We start from the raw sequence: 14,526 nt of genomic DNA on the forward strand, positions 1-14,526 counted from the left end.
ATCAAATTTTCAGACACACGACGAATAGATTTTTGTCCCTTTTTACATTCGTTTCTAGCATGGTTTGGGTCTTTAGGACCGGTTTTCTTTGCACGTTAAAAACGGGCAGACCAGTTCTTTTGTATTTTACTACAGCCCGCTATAACTTTTGCTTTAAGACCCCAGCATTAAATGAAACAAATTGTTATTTGTAATTCCCTGTAATGATGGAACTTTAAAGTTCTGTTCACACGATCAAACTCGTCAGATCCAATTCACTTCTGATGGATGTTTTATAGTTTGTTGAATTGCAATGTATATCTGGACAGGGAAACAACTAAAACGAATGAACTGCTTTATCAATAACAGACTACATTCCATACATCACAAGTGAATTGGTTCTACCAAAATGGAATCGCGATCGTGTGAAACTTTACCTCAACAAAATACCCCCATTTGAGGTAACCCCTCTGAGGTTGACATGAACACTTCTTAAATCACTGATGTAAAATTCTTGTAGTTAGTTTGGCAATTTAATAATGCGACACACAATAAATTGCACAAATATGCAACTCAATCATAACATGATTTCTAGTCGCTTCTGAATTCTCCAGTGCTGAAGCGAATCACTGTGATTCTAATCTACTTACCGACTTTCAATGGTTTATGTTCTACATCATAATAAAGAGCGTCGATGCAGCATTGAAAATGAAACAAATATATCGAATAAAAATCTTTGTCATCAAAATCAACTATCGTCTGTGGTATTTCACAATAGTCAATAAACCAGTAAGATCCAATTTCCGCTTTGCAGCTCGAGTTACAGATTAAACCTGGATGCACAGACCTGGAGCATCTATAACACCACAAAAGCTTCTGCGAACTTCAATTATATATTTTTAAGAAACTAGGTCGATATTCATTCCGCACACCTGCTCTCTCATAAACCGAATTATTAAATTACGCGAGAACACTTCATGAGACAGAGAACAAGCAAAAGGAATCGAAGAAGTTCCTCGTAACTCTCTCAGCTCATGTTGCGATAACGGTGAAGACGATATCCACAAAGTCCAGTCTGAAAGACTAAATCGTCAAGAGATGAGTTCAAATCAAAAGTCCCTAGCGAAATCGTTCTCGCAACGAACAAATATAATCCAATAATTTTAAAGACGTTATGACAAATAGCTACTTAGTTCTCCATTGTCCAAACAGCTTTTCTAAAATCATCTAATCTGGCTAATGTGAACAGCCCCTCAATTATGAAATATTTCTTTCAAATACTGTACAATACATTGCAGACTGTAATATTGAGGTTCTACCTGAACCAACCACACGTCGTGTTAGGATATTTAAAGTCTAAGAAATATATATATTTATTATAACTGGAGCTAATTTCAATTTATTAATAAGAACTACAGCACATTCTGCTAAACTATTATCACGATGATTAAAACAGAATTGAAAATCACGTCGATAGAGCAAATTCGTAAATAATTAAAATACCTTAAACAGTATTCAATGTCTTACCGATTTTTTGACGAAAGGATTCGGAAAGTGTCGCGAAATGCACGGTGACTTCCGAAGCGGTAAATGATGCTACCGAACATCAAGGTTGCTGCTACCGACCGTCTACGAAATGCAAATCCATAGCGTTCGCGTTCAGCATTGCTTTATTGTCGCCTGATAAGACTGGTTCTGTCGCCCTTGTGTCGAATTTTTGTCGCTCAAAAGTTCCCCTTCAAGGACAAACTTGGGCTGTCCCCTCCTCCCTCTACTAAAATATTGTGATAAGTATTTTAAAATTAGCTATGTTCTGTCGCTCTTGGGTCGCTGCAAGTTAGTTTCCCCTTTAAGACAAAGTTGGGCTAAGAAGGATTCATCATTTCAAACAAACGTCGTGGTTGGTTGTCTAATTGTTTGCTGTGTTCGTTGTGGTGTTGAAAAATAAGAATCCCCCAATGCTTCGTAAGCGTAAGGTCTATCGTCAATCTTGTGATTAATCAACCACGACACAAACCTACGAGCTCTGCGATTAGCAAGTTTCCTCAAATTGACAGAGTTTCCCTCCAAAATATTTTGCATCCAATTTATCTTTGATCCAAACGGATGTTCACCTTTAGTCAAGATGAAGAAAGCAATCATACCCGCGACCTGAACATCCGATTTCCTTTTAAAAGGACCTTTTTCCCCTTTGTCTATTGCTTCAATTACTTCCGGTGGCATCCATCCAGGAGTACCTTTAGCAAATGTTTCAATTGTCGTTTCATCGTCATCTAGAACACGGCTTATTCCAAAATCTGCCAATTTCATGCGACCTTCGATATCAACCAGAACGTTTGATGGTTTTAGATCTCTGTGCAATATTCCTTTACCATGAAGAAATTCAAGTCCTGATAAAATTTCCCAAATCATTCGTGGCCCGTGCTTTTGTAGATGTTCAATATTGCATGCATAAACAAGTTCCTTCAAGTTTTCTTCGCAAAGATCAACAATAAGATACATGAAGGTATCGTCACGGTGAAAATGTCGATAGTTCACTATGAATGGAGAGTTGTTTGCTTCAATGAGTCTCATGATTTCCTTTTCGTTTTCAACTGTTTTATCCTCACTTTGTATCAAAATTCTCTTAACAGCAACTTCACTTTCACCCTTCATGAGACCAACATAGACACAAGAAAAACCACCATCGCCAATTTTGAATTGGTTCTTTGCCACAAAAGCCTGCATCGGTGTTTCAACCTATGGGGAGAAAATTAATATTAAAAAACAATAGATTTTCTGTGGGGAGAAGAAAGAAGCAAGAAAAAGCATTCGAGTGTTTAAAATTGCGTTGTCGTGCTACCACGTCGTGGATGGTACACTTCCATTAACCTTGGTTACTGCCTAAGCTCACTGAAACAACTTCATATATGTTTAAAAAATATTTACCTTATCTAACTGGTTGCAATTCATTGTTTTCAACCTCTGAATCTTCTCACGATGATTTACGGACCTTTTGAGGATAGTTGTAATCTCATCATGACCAAGGTGAATACTCCATTCAAGAAGGCTCATTTGTTTTCCTTCAACAAAAAATGTTCCAGCTCTCCACACAGCGATGTTCTTTTCCAACAAAAGATTGACTAAAGCAACTGAATTTTTCTCAACAGCCCTCTTCAGGATGTCAATGCCAAGAGTATGAACGCTACGTTTACTTTCAAGAGTTACGTCGGCACCATGTTCAACAAGACATTTTACTATATCTAGCCTACCTTCAGTAACAGCAGTGTGCAGCACTCTCGATCCGTGAGTATCTTTTCCATTTACATCAGCTCCATTTTGAACAAGATATTTTACCATTTCTAGTTTACCTTTAGTAACAGCATAGCGCAGCACTGTCCATCCGTCAGTATCCTTTCCATTCACATCAGCGCCATGTTCAACAAGATATTTCACTCTTTCTAGCGTACCTTTAGTAACAGCTTTGTGCAGCACTGTCAACCCCTTGGTTTTCTGGCGATTTAAATCAGCGCCATGTTCAACAAGATATTTTACCATTTCTAGTGTACCCTTAGTAACAGCAGTGTGCAGCACTGTCCACCCGTTAGTTTTCTTTCCATTTACATCAGCGCGTTTTTCAACAAGGTATTTTACTATTTCCAGTGTACCTCTGGTAACGGCAGCGTGCAGCACTGTCCACCCGTTAGTCATCTTACCATTTAAATCAGCGCCGTTTTCAACAAGATATTTTACCATTTCTAGCGTACCTTCAGTAACGGCAGAGTGCAGCACTGTCCACCCGTTAGTTTTCCCACTATTTACATCAGCCCTGTTTTCAACGAGATATTTTACCATTTCTAGCGAACCTTGAGTTACAGCAGAGTGCAGCACTGTCTCTCCGTAAATATCTTTGCCATTTATTTCAGCGCCCTTTTCAACAAAATATTTGACCATTTCTAGTCTATTTTCACTAACAGCAGCATACAGGACTGTCTCCCCGTTAATTTTCTTCCTGTTTACATCAGCACCGTTTTCAACAAGATATTTTACCATTTCTAGACTACCTTTAGTAACAGCATCGTGAAGCACTGTCCATCCGTATGTACTGTTATAATTTACATTAGCGCCATTTTCAACAAGATATTTTACAATTTCTAGCGAACCTTCAGCAACAGCATGTTTAAGCACTGTCCACCCTACTTTATTCTTGTCATTTACATCAGCGCCACATTGTTCAACAAAATATTTGACAATGTCTGTTTCACCAACATCAACAGCATGATGTAAAGCAGATCTCTCCAACTCATCTTTGCACTTTAAATCAGCACCACAATATTTAACCAAAAACTTCACAATTGCTAATGATGGAGACTGCATTGGACTCTGAGAAGTTATTTCATCGTCTCGAAGATGTTTTGGACCATATTCGCAGACACTTGTACTTCCACACTAAAATGTAAAAATGACTCAATTTTGTCTCGAGGAGGCCTCGCGCCGTTAAGAATTTTTTTTCTATCGTTTCTTAAGTGAAAAAGAAGCCCAGTGGGTATCGTTCAGGCTCGTACCCAGGGCGAACTTTAAATAGGCACACTACAGGCTTTAACATAGATCAGTGGCTAAGCTGAGCAAGCGCGCGAGTAAGCATCCTTGGAAGTGAAAAATAAAAAGTGAAATAGACCAATTGCGAAACTTAGTGACCGCGCCTTCGTGCAACATGGAAACGAGGCTTATTATGCAAAAAATAATATTTGTATTTTTTGCAGTACAAAGCAATTCGCCGAGTTATATGCCGGTTTTCGCCTTTGTTTTACATATTTTTCGATACCTTTCAGCTTGGTTTCATCGTTGTTATCATAGTTTTCAGGTTAGGAAGTTTTGCCTTTCAATTGAGGCATTTTTGTGGTGTTTTCATTAATCTTTTCGGCTGCTTTCGTCGGGGAAGTATGGAAAAGGCCGACACAAACTCAGGTAAAAATTTAATTTTTCCAAACTATTTCGTCTCAAGTTTTGAAAATGTATTTCATTTTTCTCCCTCTTATTTGTGCAAAATTTGGCGATATATATTTGGTGCAAAATCTATGTTTTTTTATGTCAAAAATTATTGAAAAGTGACAGTCAGATTATATAATTTTCAAACCTGATGACTGAAATGGCTTCATTTATTTAAATTTATTGACAAATATCACTGTTTTTTTTTTCTTTATACCACAGTAATACTGTTAAAATGTTCAAAAGTAACTGACTGAAATGTTTTTGTTTATTTTCGTTTTAATAAAGTACAGACGATGTATAGCTTGCATGCCGGCCTGAAGGCCGAATTTTATAAAAGTCGAATTCGAATGCATCTGAGTTTGCATCTGAATTCTGCATTTTTGTTAGTACAAAACACTATTCTTTCTATCTACTACCATGCAATAGATGTTTAATAAGGTTTAACCAGGAATACTTGAAAAGGAAAGGATCCCGTTCACCATCGTAAACGGAAAAACACTTGCAAACTCCGGTTTAAATATTTTTCGCTTTCGACTTTGCCATCATGTAAAGGTTTATCTTAAAAAACGCTGCAGCTCGCATTGTGGCTACCTTTATAGTATAATATAGGGGGAAAAGGAATATTCAAATGGCAATTCAAAATAGACAATGATATTATGTTTTGGTTATAAGTATTTTACTATCCATGTCATGCATGTGTGCCAAGTTGAAGAGTTGTTTTGCTTTTCAGTCAGCATCAGATCACATGTACTGTACTCTGTAGTCTATATACACAGGGAAAATAAACATAAAACTCCGTTGCTTATTTTATCTCTTATAGATTTCTACTACTTTTTTTGCTGAGCTGAAAAATTGCTGTGTAATTACATCTTATCGATCGATAAAATTGGTATAAAAAAATTTTAGATGAGAAATGTGAACATGGTGGTTTGTTCGATCGTGACTTTTCAATAATTTTTGACATAAAAAACATAGATTTTGCACCAATTATATATCGCCAAATTTTGCACAAATAAGAGGGAGAAAAATGAAATACATTTTCAAAACTTGAGACCAAATAGTTTGGAAAAACTAAAGTTTTACCTGAGTTTGTGTCGGCCTTTTCTATATTTCCTCGACGAAAGCAGCCAAAAAGATTAATGAAAATACCACAAAAACGCCTCAATTGAAAGGCAAAACTTCCTAACCTGAAAACTATGATAACAACGATGAAACCAAGCTGATAGGAATCGAAAAATATGTAAAACAAAGGCGAAAAACGGCATATAACTCGGCGAATAGCTTTGTACTACAAAAAATGGAAATATTGTTTTTTGCATAATAAGCCTCGTTTCCATGTTGAGCGAAGGCGCGGTTACTAAGTTTCGCAATTGGTCTATACAATTAAAGACAGCCGAAAATTGCAAATGAATTGTGTTGCGCGTTGCTTGACGTCTATTTCTTCTTATGCCCGACTAGCTTCTTTGGAAAGCGATGTTTAACAGTGTGTAAGCATTGACTTATGAATGTTGACCTTGTTTAAACCTTCTAACGACGGTTCTGTACAAATGCACCAGAAGAGGGCAAAATTCTCTAACCACGATTGTTCGTATTTCACCATTTTTATTCATTTCATAAAAGAAAAAATCCGAGCAAACGCGTTCAACGACTTAGAACGAAATCAAACTGTCAGACACAACACGAATAGATTTTCGTCCCTGACTACAGGTCTGACTTTTCAGTTTTCACCTTCATTTCTAGCCTGGTCTGGGTCTTTAATTACCGTTTTTCTTTGCACGTCAAATACGGTCAGACCAATTGTTTTATATTTTACTACAGCCCGATTACTGACCCCAGCATTAAATGAAATATATTGTTATTTGTAATAACAGACTACATTCCATATGTCACAAGCGAATTAGTTCCACTAAAATGGAGTCGTGTGAACCTTCACTTCAAAATACCCCCATTTTAAATCCAAAATATGCATCTGAGGTTGACATGAATACTTCTTAACTCGCTGATGTAGAATTCTTGTAGTTAGTTTGGCAATTCAATAATGTGACACAAAATGCATTGCACAAATATGCGACTCAACCATAACATAATTTCTTGTCGCTTCTGATTTCTGCAGTGCTGAAGCAAATTACTGTGATAATAATCTACTTACCCACCTTCAATCAGTTCAATGGTTCACATCATATTAAAGAGCGTCGTACAGCTTCGAGAATGAAACGAATAATTTAGATCAAAATTTTGTCATCTTCGTTTTCGGCAAATCAAACCTAATCTTTGATCAAAATCTGGTTTTGTCGACAGTGGTCTTTGTTATCAAACAACCACATGCTGTGATGTTGAAGACGACCTGCCGAGAACGGATTTCTCCCGCATTGCAAACGATAAACGAAACTAGTTCTCAGGCTTTTTCGAGTGAAAATCTGGCAATATTTATCTTCAACGTTTAGACGTTTTCATGCACATTCACTTTTTTGACACGAATACAAAGAATAACAAATCTTGCAACAAACATTGCAAGATATGACTTTGTAGCAATGCGTTTTTGACACTATTCATGTTAAGTTTAAGGTTTGATGACACTGTGCATCCCATATATTATTAAAATAGAACCTTCCTTATAACTGTCTCTTTCTCAAGATCGTCACAAACAGTTTTCTAATATCTGTGACCTACCTCTTTCAGTTAGAATGAATGTAGTTCAAAGATTTGGTACAGTCCGTAATGTGAGCAATATCATGTGCTTTGTCAGAATATTTATACGCCCCTAAAAGTGCCATCCTGAAACCATTCTACCTGAATTTCAACCCAGGTATCGCAGACGATTTTGATTGTGCAGCGGAAATATTTAATTTTTTTCAAACGACGCATTTTGTTTAAATCTTACTTTCTTGTTCAATATTATAAGATATTTCTAAACACGAACTTTAAAAATACAAAAAACTTGCAGCTCAGCAGCTGCCTCGGAGCCTTTACAATAAATGGCACTCCAAACAATCAAAATCCCAAGCAATACATTCTTGCTTTGAAACAAAATGGCTCCCAGATATTCACGTAAATTCTGTCTTTAATTTCCTTGTTATAGAAACGAGATTCCTGTATAGTTCAGACATTGTTATGTTAGGCTGGTTAGTACTGACTCTGTCTAGTTCTGTATTTACCCTCTCTGAGGAAAAAAGCCTAATGAGAATGGGAATGCTTCGACTATCGGCGTCATCCAAAAATCCTCAGCCTCAGTTTTATTGCTACCTTTAAGTTCGGAAATGGAGTGAAATGCCTTTAGGCATATTCCGATCTTATAAGTAAGAATATCATGTTTTTAACCCTTTTCCACCATGAAATTAGTGAATTCTGGTTGATAAAAAAAGCAGAAGTTTATCCACAGTTATCATTAATTTGATGCAGGATTTGGAGGAAGAGAAGGGCTGAGCTGGTGCAGGTTAATAAAAGGCATATGGTGAAAATGACGTCTTCTTAATCTGAAGACTTGTATTAGCACTCGTTAAGGCGATATATAACATATAAGTACAACTTTATCTAAATTCAAAAGCCTCTTCAGGAAATCATCCAAAAGTGACATACAGTGTGTACTAGTATATTTCCCACTTAAACCTATTCTTATATGCAAATAAAATATAACGAACAATTACATTAGCGCCGCAAGGACGATAATTAGGAGGGGGCATTATCATATGCATATATAGTTATACTTATTCTCGCTCAAATTCATGCCGCATAAACAATCTATTTCAAAAGAAATGAGTAATACACAACACAAATATTATGGACAAAACCAGTTTGGCATCCCACTGCTTACTGTCATCCTATAAAACAATTTTCAGCCTAAAATTTACGTTAAGGTCGAGAGAAAAAGCTGCTGAAAACGACAGACGCAATGTCAATTTCCTCGCTTTCTTATACCCCATTTACCCTACGCGCAATTTTACGTTGCTAAGGATGAAATTAGTATGGATGACCATCTATTTGGGTAGTTTAGAAATACATGCATGCAAAATCCCCTGGCCTGAAGCAATAAACATATAATTATCCCCGAGCCGGTGCGGAGCACCGTGCGAGGGTACTAATTCCGCTCGGATATTTACACCCAGGATGTGCAAAGGCGAAATCAAAGTTGCATTACCAGAAATTTGCGACATGATAATTTGCATTTATACTAATTTGCATTTAACTTTCAGCATAATGGCCTTCAACTTTTACTGTAAAATACATATAGTAAATATACAAAACCTAAAAATGCCGTTGCCCTAGACCGTGCCTACTGTTTGCCGACCTCTGGGTCAATAGAACAGCCGTTTCCCAAAGTTTTAATGATCGAATTACTTACCTTAGGTATTTCTACGTTCGGCCAACTGATTGTGAACAAATGTGTATATAGCCTTCGTATTGTTCAAGTTCCTTGTTCAAGTGATTGCAGTGAAAATCCGAGCCGTACAGAAAAAGACAATATCTTAACAATTTTTTTGGTATATTACACGTCAATAATTTATCAACTACCTGAATCGAGATATTCCAATCAATGTGAGCGATTTTATAAGTTCGTTGACAGAACACGGATAAAACTTTGAGCAATATATTTTTAAATTTGGCAGATTGCAGAAATGCCCAAGCTAAAAAATTTGGTCACCGAAACGATTCTAAACAGCTGCTCTACCGATCTAGAGGTCGGCAAACAGTAGGCAAGGTCTAAGGCAACGGCATTTTTAAGTTTTGTATATTTACTCTATGTATTTTATAGTAAAAGTTGAAGGCCATTATGCTGAAAGTTAAATGCAAATTAGTATACATGCAAATTATCATGTCGGAGGATTAGCGGAGGATTTGTGAGCGCTTTGTGTGCGTTTAAATATATTTTACGAGGGACAAACGGGAATAACGTAAGCGAACGAAATATTTATATATTACGGAACTAGACAACTTCGAGTAATAACTTCAAGTTTCGTTGGCAAATTTTGTCCGCTCATGTCATTTTTATCGCCTGTTTTATAATCATTGCCGTCTATTTGACATGCATTATTACAGTAACGGTCGTATAGAAATCTAAATTTCATAAAATTCGGAGGGGACAAGTCGCGATTTGTAGAATACGATAAGTAGTTAGTGGGCAATGTAGGCCGACGCTTACTCTACAATGCCTTGCTTTCGTTTGTTGTGGTTCACAAACAGTTTAGCTAATATTTTGAATGAATTGTGCTCTTCTGATACAATTTCACATAAAAAATATTTTAATTAAAGCAATTAGATACGTGCGTTCGAGGTGTTACGCAATCGCATGTCGCGTTTTTCTGGCGATGGTCCGCCATTATGCAATGGACCTCACGCCATGGACGGTCTTCTACGTTATGCGCATGCGCCAGTGTAAACTACTCAGCTCTTGATTGGTCGAGACAAATATTTGTATTTTTAAACCTGCATAACTGTCATTTCGCAAAATTTTGAAGAAACTTATGAATATATTTTCATATTATTTATATTTTCATAAATATGGAATATATATATATTTTAATTACATTAGAGTGAAACTCGAATGAGGTCAGGACTTTTAACGGTTTAACAAAAAAAACAAGACTAAATTTTCGACCGAATTCAACGTGTATAATGAAGTCGGAAGATTTTACACTGGAAAATAGGACCCGGCACAGGTATAAAAAGTCATTCTTTTGTGTAAACACAACTTTAGTATTCTCAAACGTATTTCACTACAAATCTGAATGTGTTATGTGATAGACGACATTATAATTTCATTTATAAACTCAGTTTTTTCAAAATATTCGCGTGCAAAAACCAGACGAAGCGTAAACATAAAACTTCGGAAGTTGTATGAGACGTCTGATGTTATATTTCATGGTAATTAATAATTAAAATAATTTACCATAAGACTGACTATAGATGAGTAACTTAACTTCCAGAAAATGATTAGAATCTTGTCGTATTTCTGCCTTTTTTTTCACAAAAATATGAGGGTAAACTTTTATTCTTTGAAAATATACGGCCGTTGCGATGTTGGTTGCGAGTTGCTATGACTACAGTGCTTCCGCTTCCAGAAATATATTTCCATACTTCCCTTCTCACATACCAACAATACCAAGTACCCTCCAAACACCCCAACCCACACAAAATTTTCCAACTATCATGTCACCATCCCTATGCTTAACTAATTTGGCTTAACGGAGGCGAGGGGTTGCTGCATGCATGTATTTCTAGTTTCCATCATTGAAATTCTATGATACTCATTTTAGCTGAATAATCGAAGTCATATAAGTAAAATCCTATATCTTGGTACAATTATAAATTCGACTCTCGAGCTATCATTTTCAACTATATTCATAATTCATTATACTTGTGCTACGAATAGTTTTAAATACTACAATTTTTAGTGAAATTTTAATTGCTTTTTAAACAGATTCACCTCTAAAAATAAATGCTTTCCCAATCAAAATCATCTTAACGAAATTGACGAATAAATTAAAAGAGGTGTCGTACGTTTATTGATAAGTCCACATATAATACAAAATCTACCCATTAACCTGTCCAAAAACACTCCATAAATGCTTTAAAATCGTAGATTTTTCACCATCTATTTGAATCAAAGTTTTTCTATCCGAAATTCGGATTCCGAAAGCATCATTTTCTTTACATTCTAATCAATTTACGAGTGAATTTTTTCGTATATTTTCAAAACCATCCAAATATTTTTAGAAATGTTTTACAATTCAAAATATCAGTTATGCTGACGCGAACCAGAATTTTCCCCGAGCCGGTGCGGAGCACCGTGCGAGGGTACTAATTCCGCTCGGATATTTACACCCAGGATATGCAAAGGCGAAATCAAAGTTGTCCGCCATTATGCAATGGACCTCACGCCATGGACGGTCTTCTACGTTATGCGCATGCGTCAGTGTACTAAGCTCTTGATTGGTCGAGACAAATATTTGTATTTTTAAACATGCATATCTGTCATTTAGCAAAATTTTGAAGAAACTTATAAATATATTTTCATATTATTTATATTTTCATAAATATGGAATATATATATTTTTTAATTACATCAGAGGGAAACTCGAATCAGTCGAATGTGGTCAGGACTTTTTACGGTTTAACAAAAAAAAACAAGACTAAATTTTCGACCGAATTCAACGTGTATAATGAATTCGGAAGACTTTACACTTGAAAATAAGACCAGGCACAGGTATAAAAAGTCATTCTTTTGTGGTAAACACAACTTTAGCATTCTCAAACGTATTTCACTACAAATCTGAATGTGTAATATGATAGACGACATTATAATTTCATTTAAAAACTCCATTTTTTCAAAATATTCGCGTGCAAAAACCAGTCGATGCGTAAACATAAAACTTCGGAAGTCGTATGAGACGTCTGATGTTATATTTCATGGTAATTAATAATTAAAATAATTTACCATAACACTGACTATAGATGAATAACTTAACTTCCAGAAAATGGTTAGAATCTTGTCGTATTTTTGCCTTTTTTTTCACAAAAATATGAGGGTAAACTTTGATTCTTTGAAAATATACGGCCGTTGCGATGTTAGTTGCGAGTTGCTATGACTACGGTGCTTCCGCTTCCAGAAATATATTTTTATTCTTCTCTTCTCACATACCAACAATACCAAGTACCCTCCAAACTCCCCGACTCACGCAAAATTTTCCAACTATCATTTTACCATCCCTATGCTTAACTCATTTCGCCTAACCGAGGCGAGGGGTTGCTGCATGCATGTATTTCTAGTAATTTAGCTAATCACACGCTTGAAAACGTTTGCTAGTTACCAGTTTTAACTCGTCTTAAACTCACGCATGCGCATAACTTACAAAACGCCCAACGTCTATCATGGCGGACAACTTTCATTTCGCATATGCATTCCCGGGCGTAATTAAAATCTCCGGGTTGAATTAGTACCCTCACCCGGTGATCGCGGATTATATTGTACAAATTCTTCACAGCTTTTTTCACTCGACGTCAAGTGTTCAAAGAACAAGGTAATATAAATCCTGTTACATCAACAGATCAAATCTAATCCATGCTTTAATAAACCTAGTGTAATGATCGGACATGCTTACTTTTAAAAAGAGGGATGAACTTAATGCGACTAGTAACAATCAGCACCAGCATCCTCCGAATGATCACAGTCGTGCAGACCCCATCCGCGGTTTACACTCCCAAATATATGTTTCGTTCCCGAAACACATAATATCGTCAAGCAAAATAGGACCACTGCCTTGACCATTATATGTTGATCCTCTTACAGTTGAAGCTCCAGTGAAACCCAACTGACGACGGAGCACGTTACCATCTTCCATATCCCAGTAATCGTCACATATCGAACCCCAGCCCAATTGTGGATGGAAGATTTCCACTCTTCCACTTCTATTGTTGCTTGAAATATTCACTCGAATATCAAGTTCTACGAAAGCAAACACACATTTCATACTGTGCTGCATGTGCCTATGAACAATATTTCTCGGTATATATTGAGAGAATATTTATATGGATGCGCGAAAATATGGAATTTATTTTGGATGTTGAGAATAATATCAAACTTTTTATATTAGTGTTTTATCCTCCAGGGGTGGCTCGATACAGTTTTCAAAAATTCCATTGTTCATCACTTTGACACGTTCAAACTTAGACAATCCAGAAAACAGGGACTGGAAATGCTATTGTTTTCGCGGGCTCATGTTAAACTCAATTTTCGAGAACAACAATGGAGACACTTCTCAGCAAAAAGACAACGCACGCAGGTATTTGGTGATATGTAGCTTCAATAACGCAAAGAATATGTTGGTAAAAGCAATAATTTAACAGTTTATTGTTCCCTGTTTTTTGGTTTGTCTATGAGTCAAACGACGCATTTTCATGATATATTCCACAGATATTGGAGTTTTATAATTTTTATTTTGATGTCTCTACATTTGAATAGTATTAATTAGATTTAGTAACAGATCGTCCATTGCTATGCGACATACGTGTACAAGATTCACTTCAAAATGACCAATCGCCTCGAATAATTGGAAAAGAAGCACGGTGACACCCAGTTTTTTTTCATGCATTATTTTACTTGGAAGAAAAACTAACAATTAGCAAAATATAAAAAAATTCTATAATGCTAAATTTTTGAAAAATGCAAAAATGACATTTTTTTGAAGATTTTTTTTTATTTTTAATATTATGAGAGACATATGTATTGTACAATACAGCATGCAAAATTTCAGCATAGGTCACCGTACGAAATAACGAGATATAGCGCGCTTTTTTGGCAAAAAATGAAATTTTTGCGTGTTACACGCACGGGGTCTAAAACACGAATCACGTGAAACAAACACCCCTCGCATGCTGTTCTGATTGTTCTGATTCTGATAGCAGCATTTATGTTAATGTTTCTCGCTGGTTTTGGCAGTGCGTTCGAAAATAAAACTAGACAAATATCGCGAGGCTTCTATAGCCGTATATATAGCCGTATATTTCCACGCGCAAGAGCGCCACTAGATATACTATATCGAGCCACCTTAAAGACAATTGGCTCGGACGTGAACCTAAAAG

At 36.2% G+C, this 14,526-nt stretch overlaps 1 protein-coding gene across 1 annotated transcript; it reads right to left on the minus strand.

The window, feature by feature from the left end:
- Nucleotides 1-1,400: 1,400 nt before the first annotated feature.
- On the minus strand, nt 1,401-13,415 carry LOC114536769 (ankyrin repeat domain-containing protein 50-like). Its single transcript, XM_028558122.1, has 3 exons — nt 13,233-13,415; nt 2,908-4,407; nt 1,401-2,718 (listed from the first exon to the last, which is right to left on the minus strand). The coding sequence occupies exons 1-3, from the start codon at nt 13,413-13,415 to the stop codon at nt 1,864-1,866; spliced, it is 2,538 nt and encodes an 845-aa protein (XP_028413923.1). The 3' UTR covers nt 1,401-1,863.
- Nucleotides 13,416-14,526: the final 1,111 nt, after the last annotated feature.

This window comes from Dendronephthya gigantea, unplaced genomic scaffold (genome assembly GCF_004324835.1).
Source record: "Dendronephthya gigantea isolate DGI-Jeju-01 unplaced genomic scaffold, DenGig_1.0 000144F, whole genome shotgun sequence".
NCBI lineage: Eukaryota > Metazoa > Cnidaria > Anthozoa > Malacalcyonacea > Nephtheidae > Dendronephthya > Dendronephthya gigantea.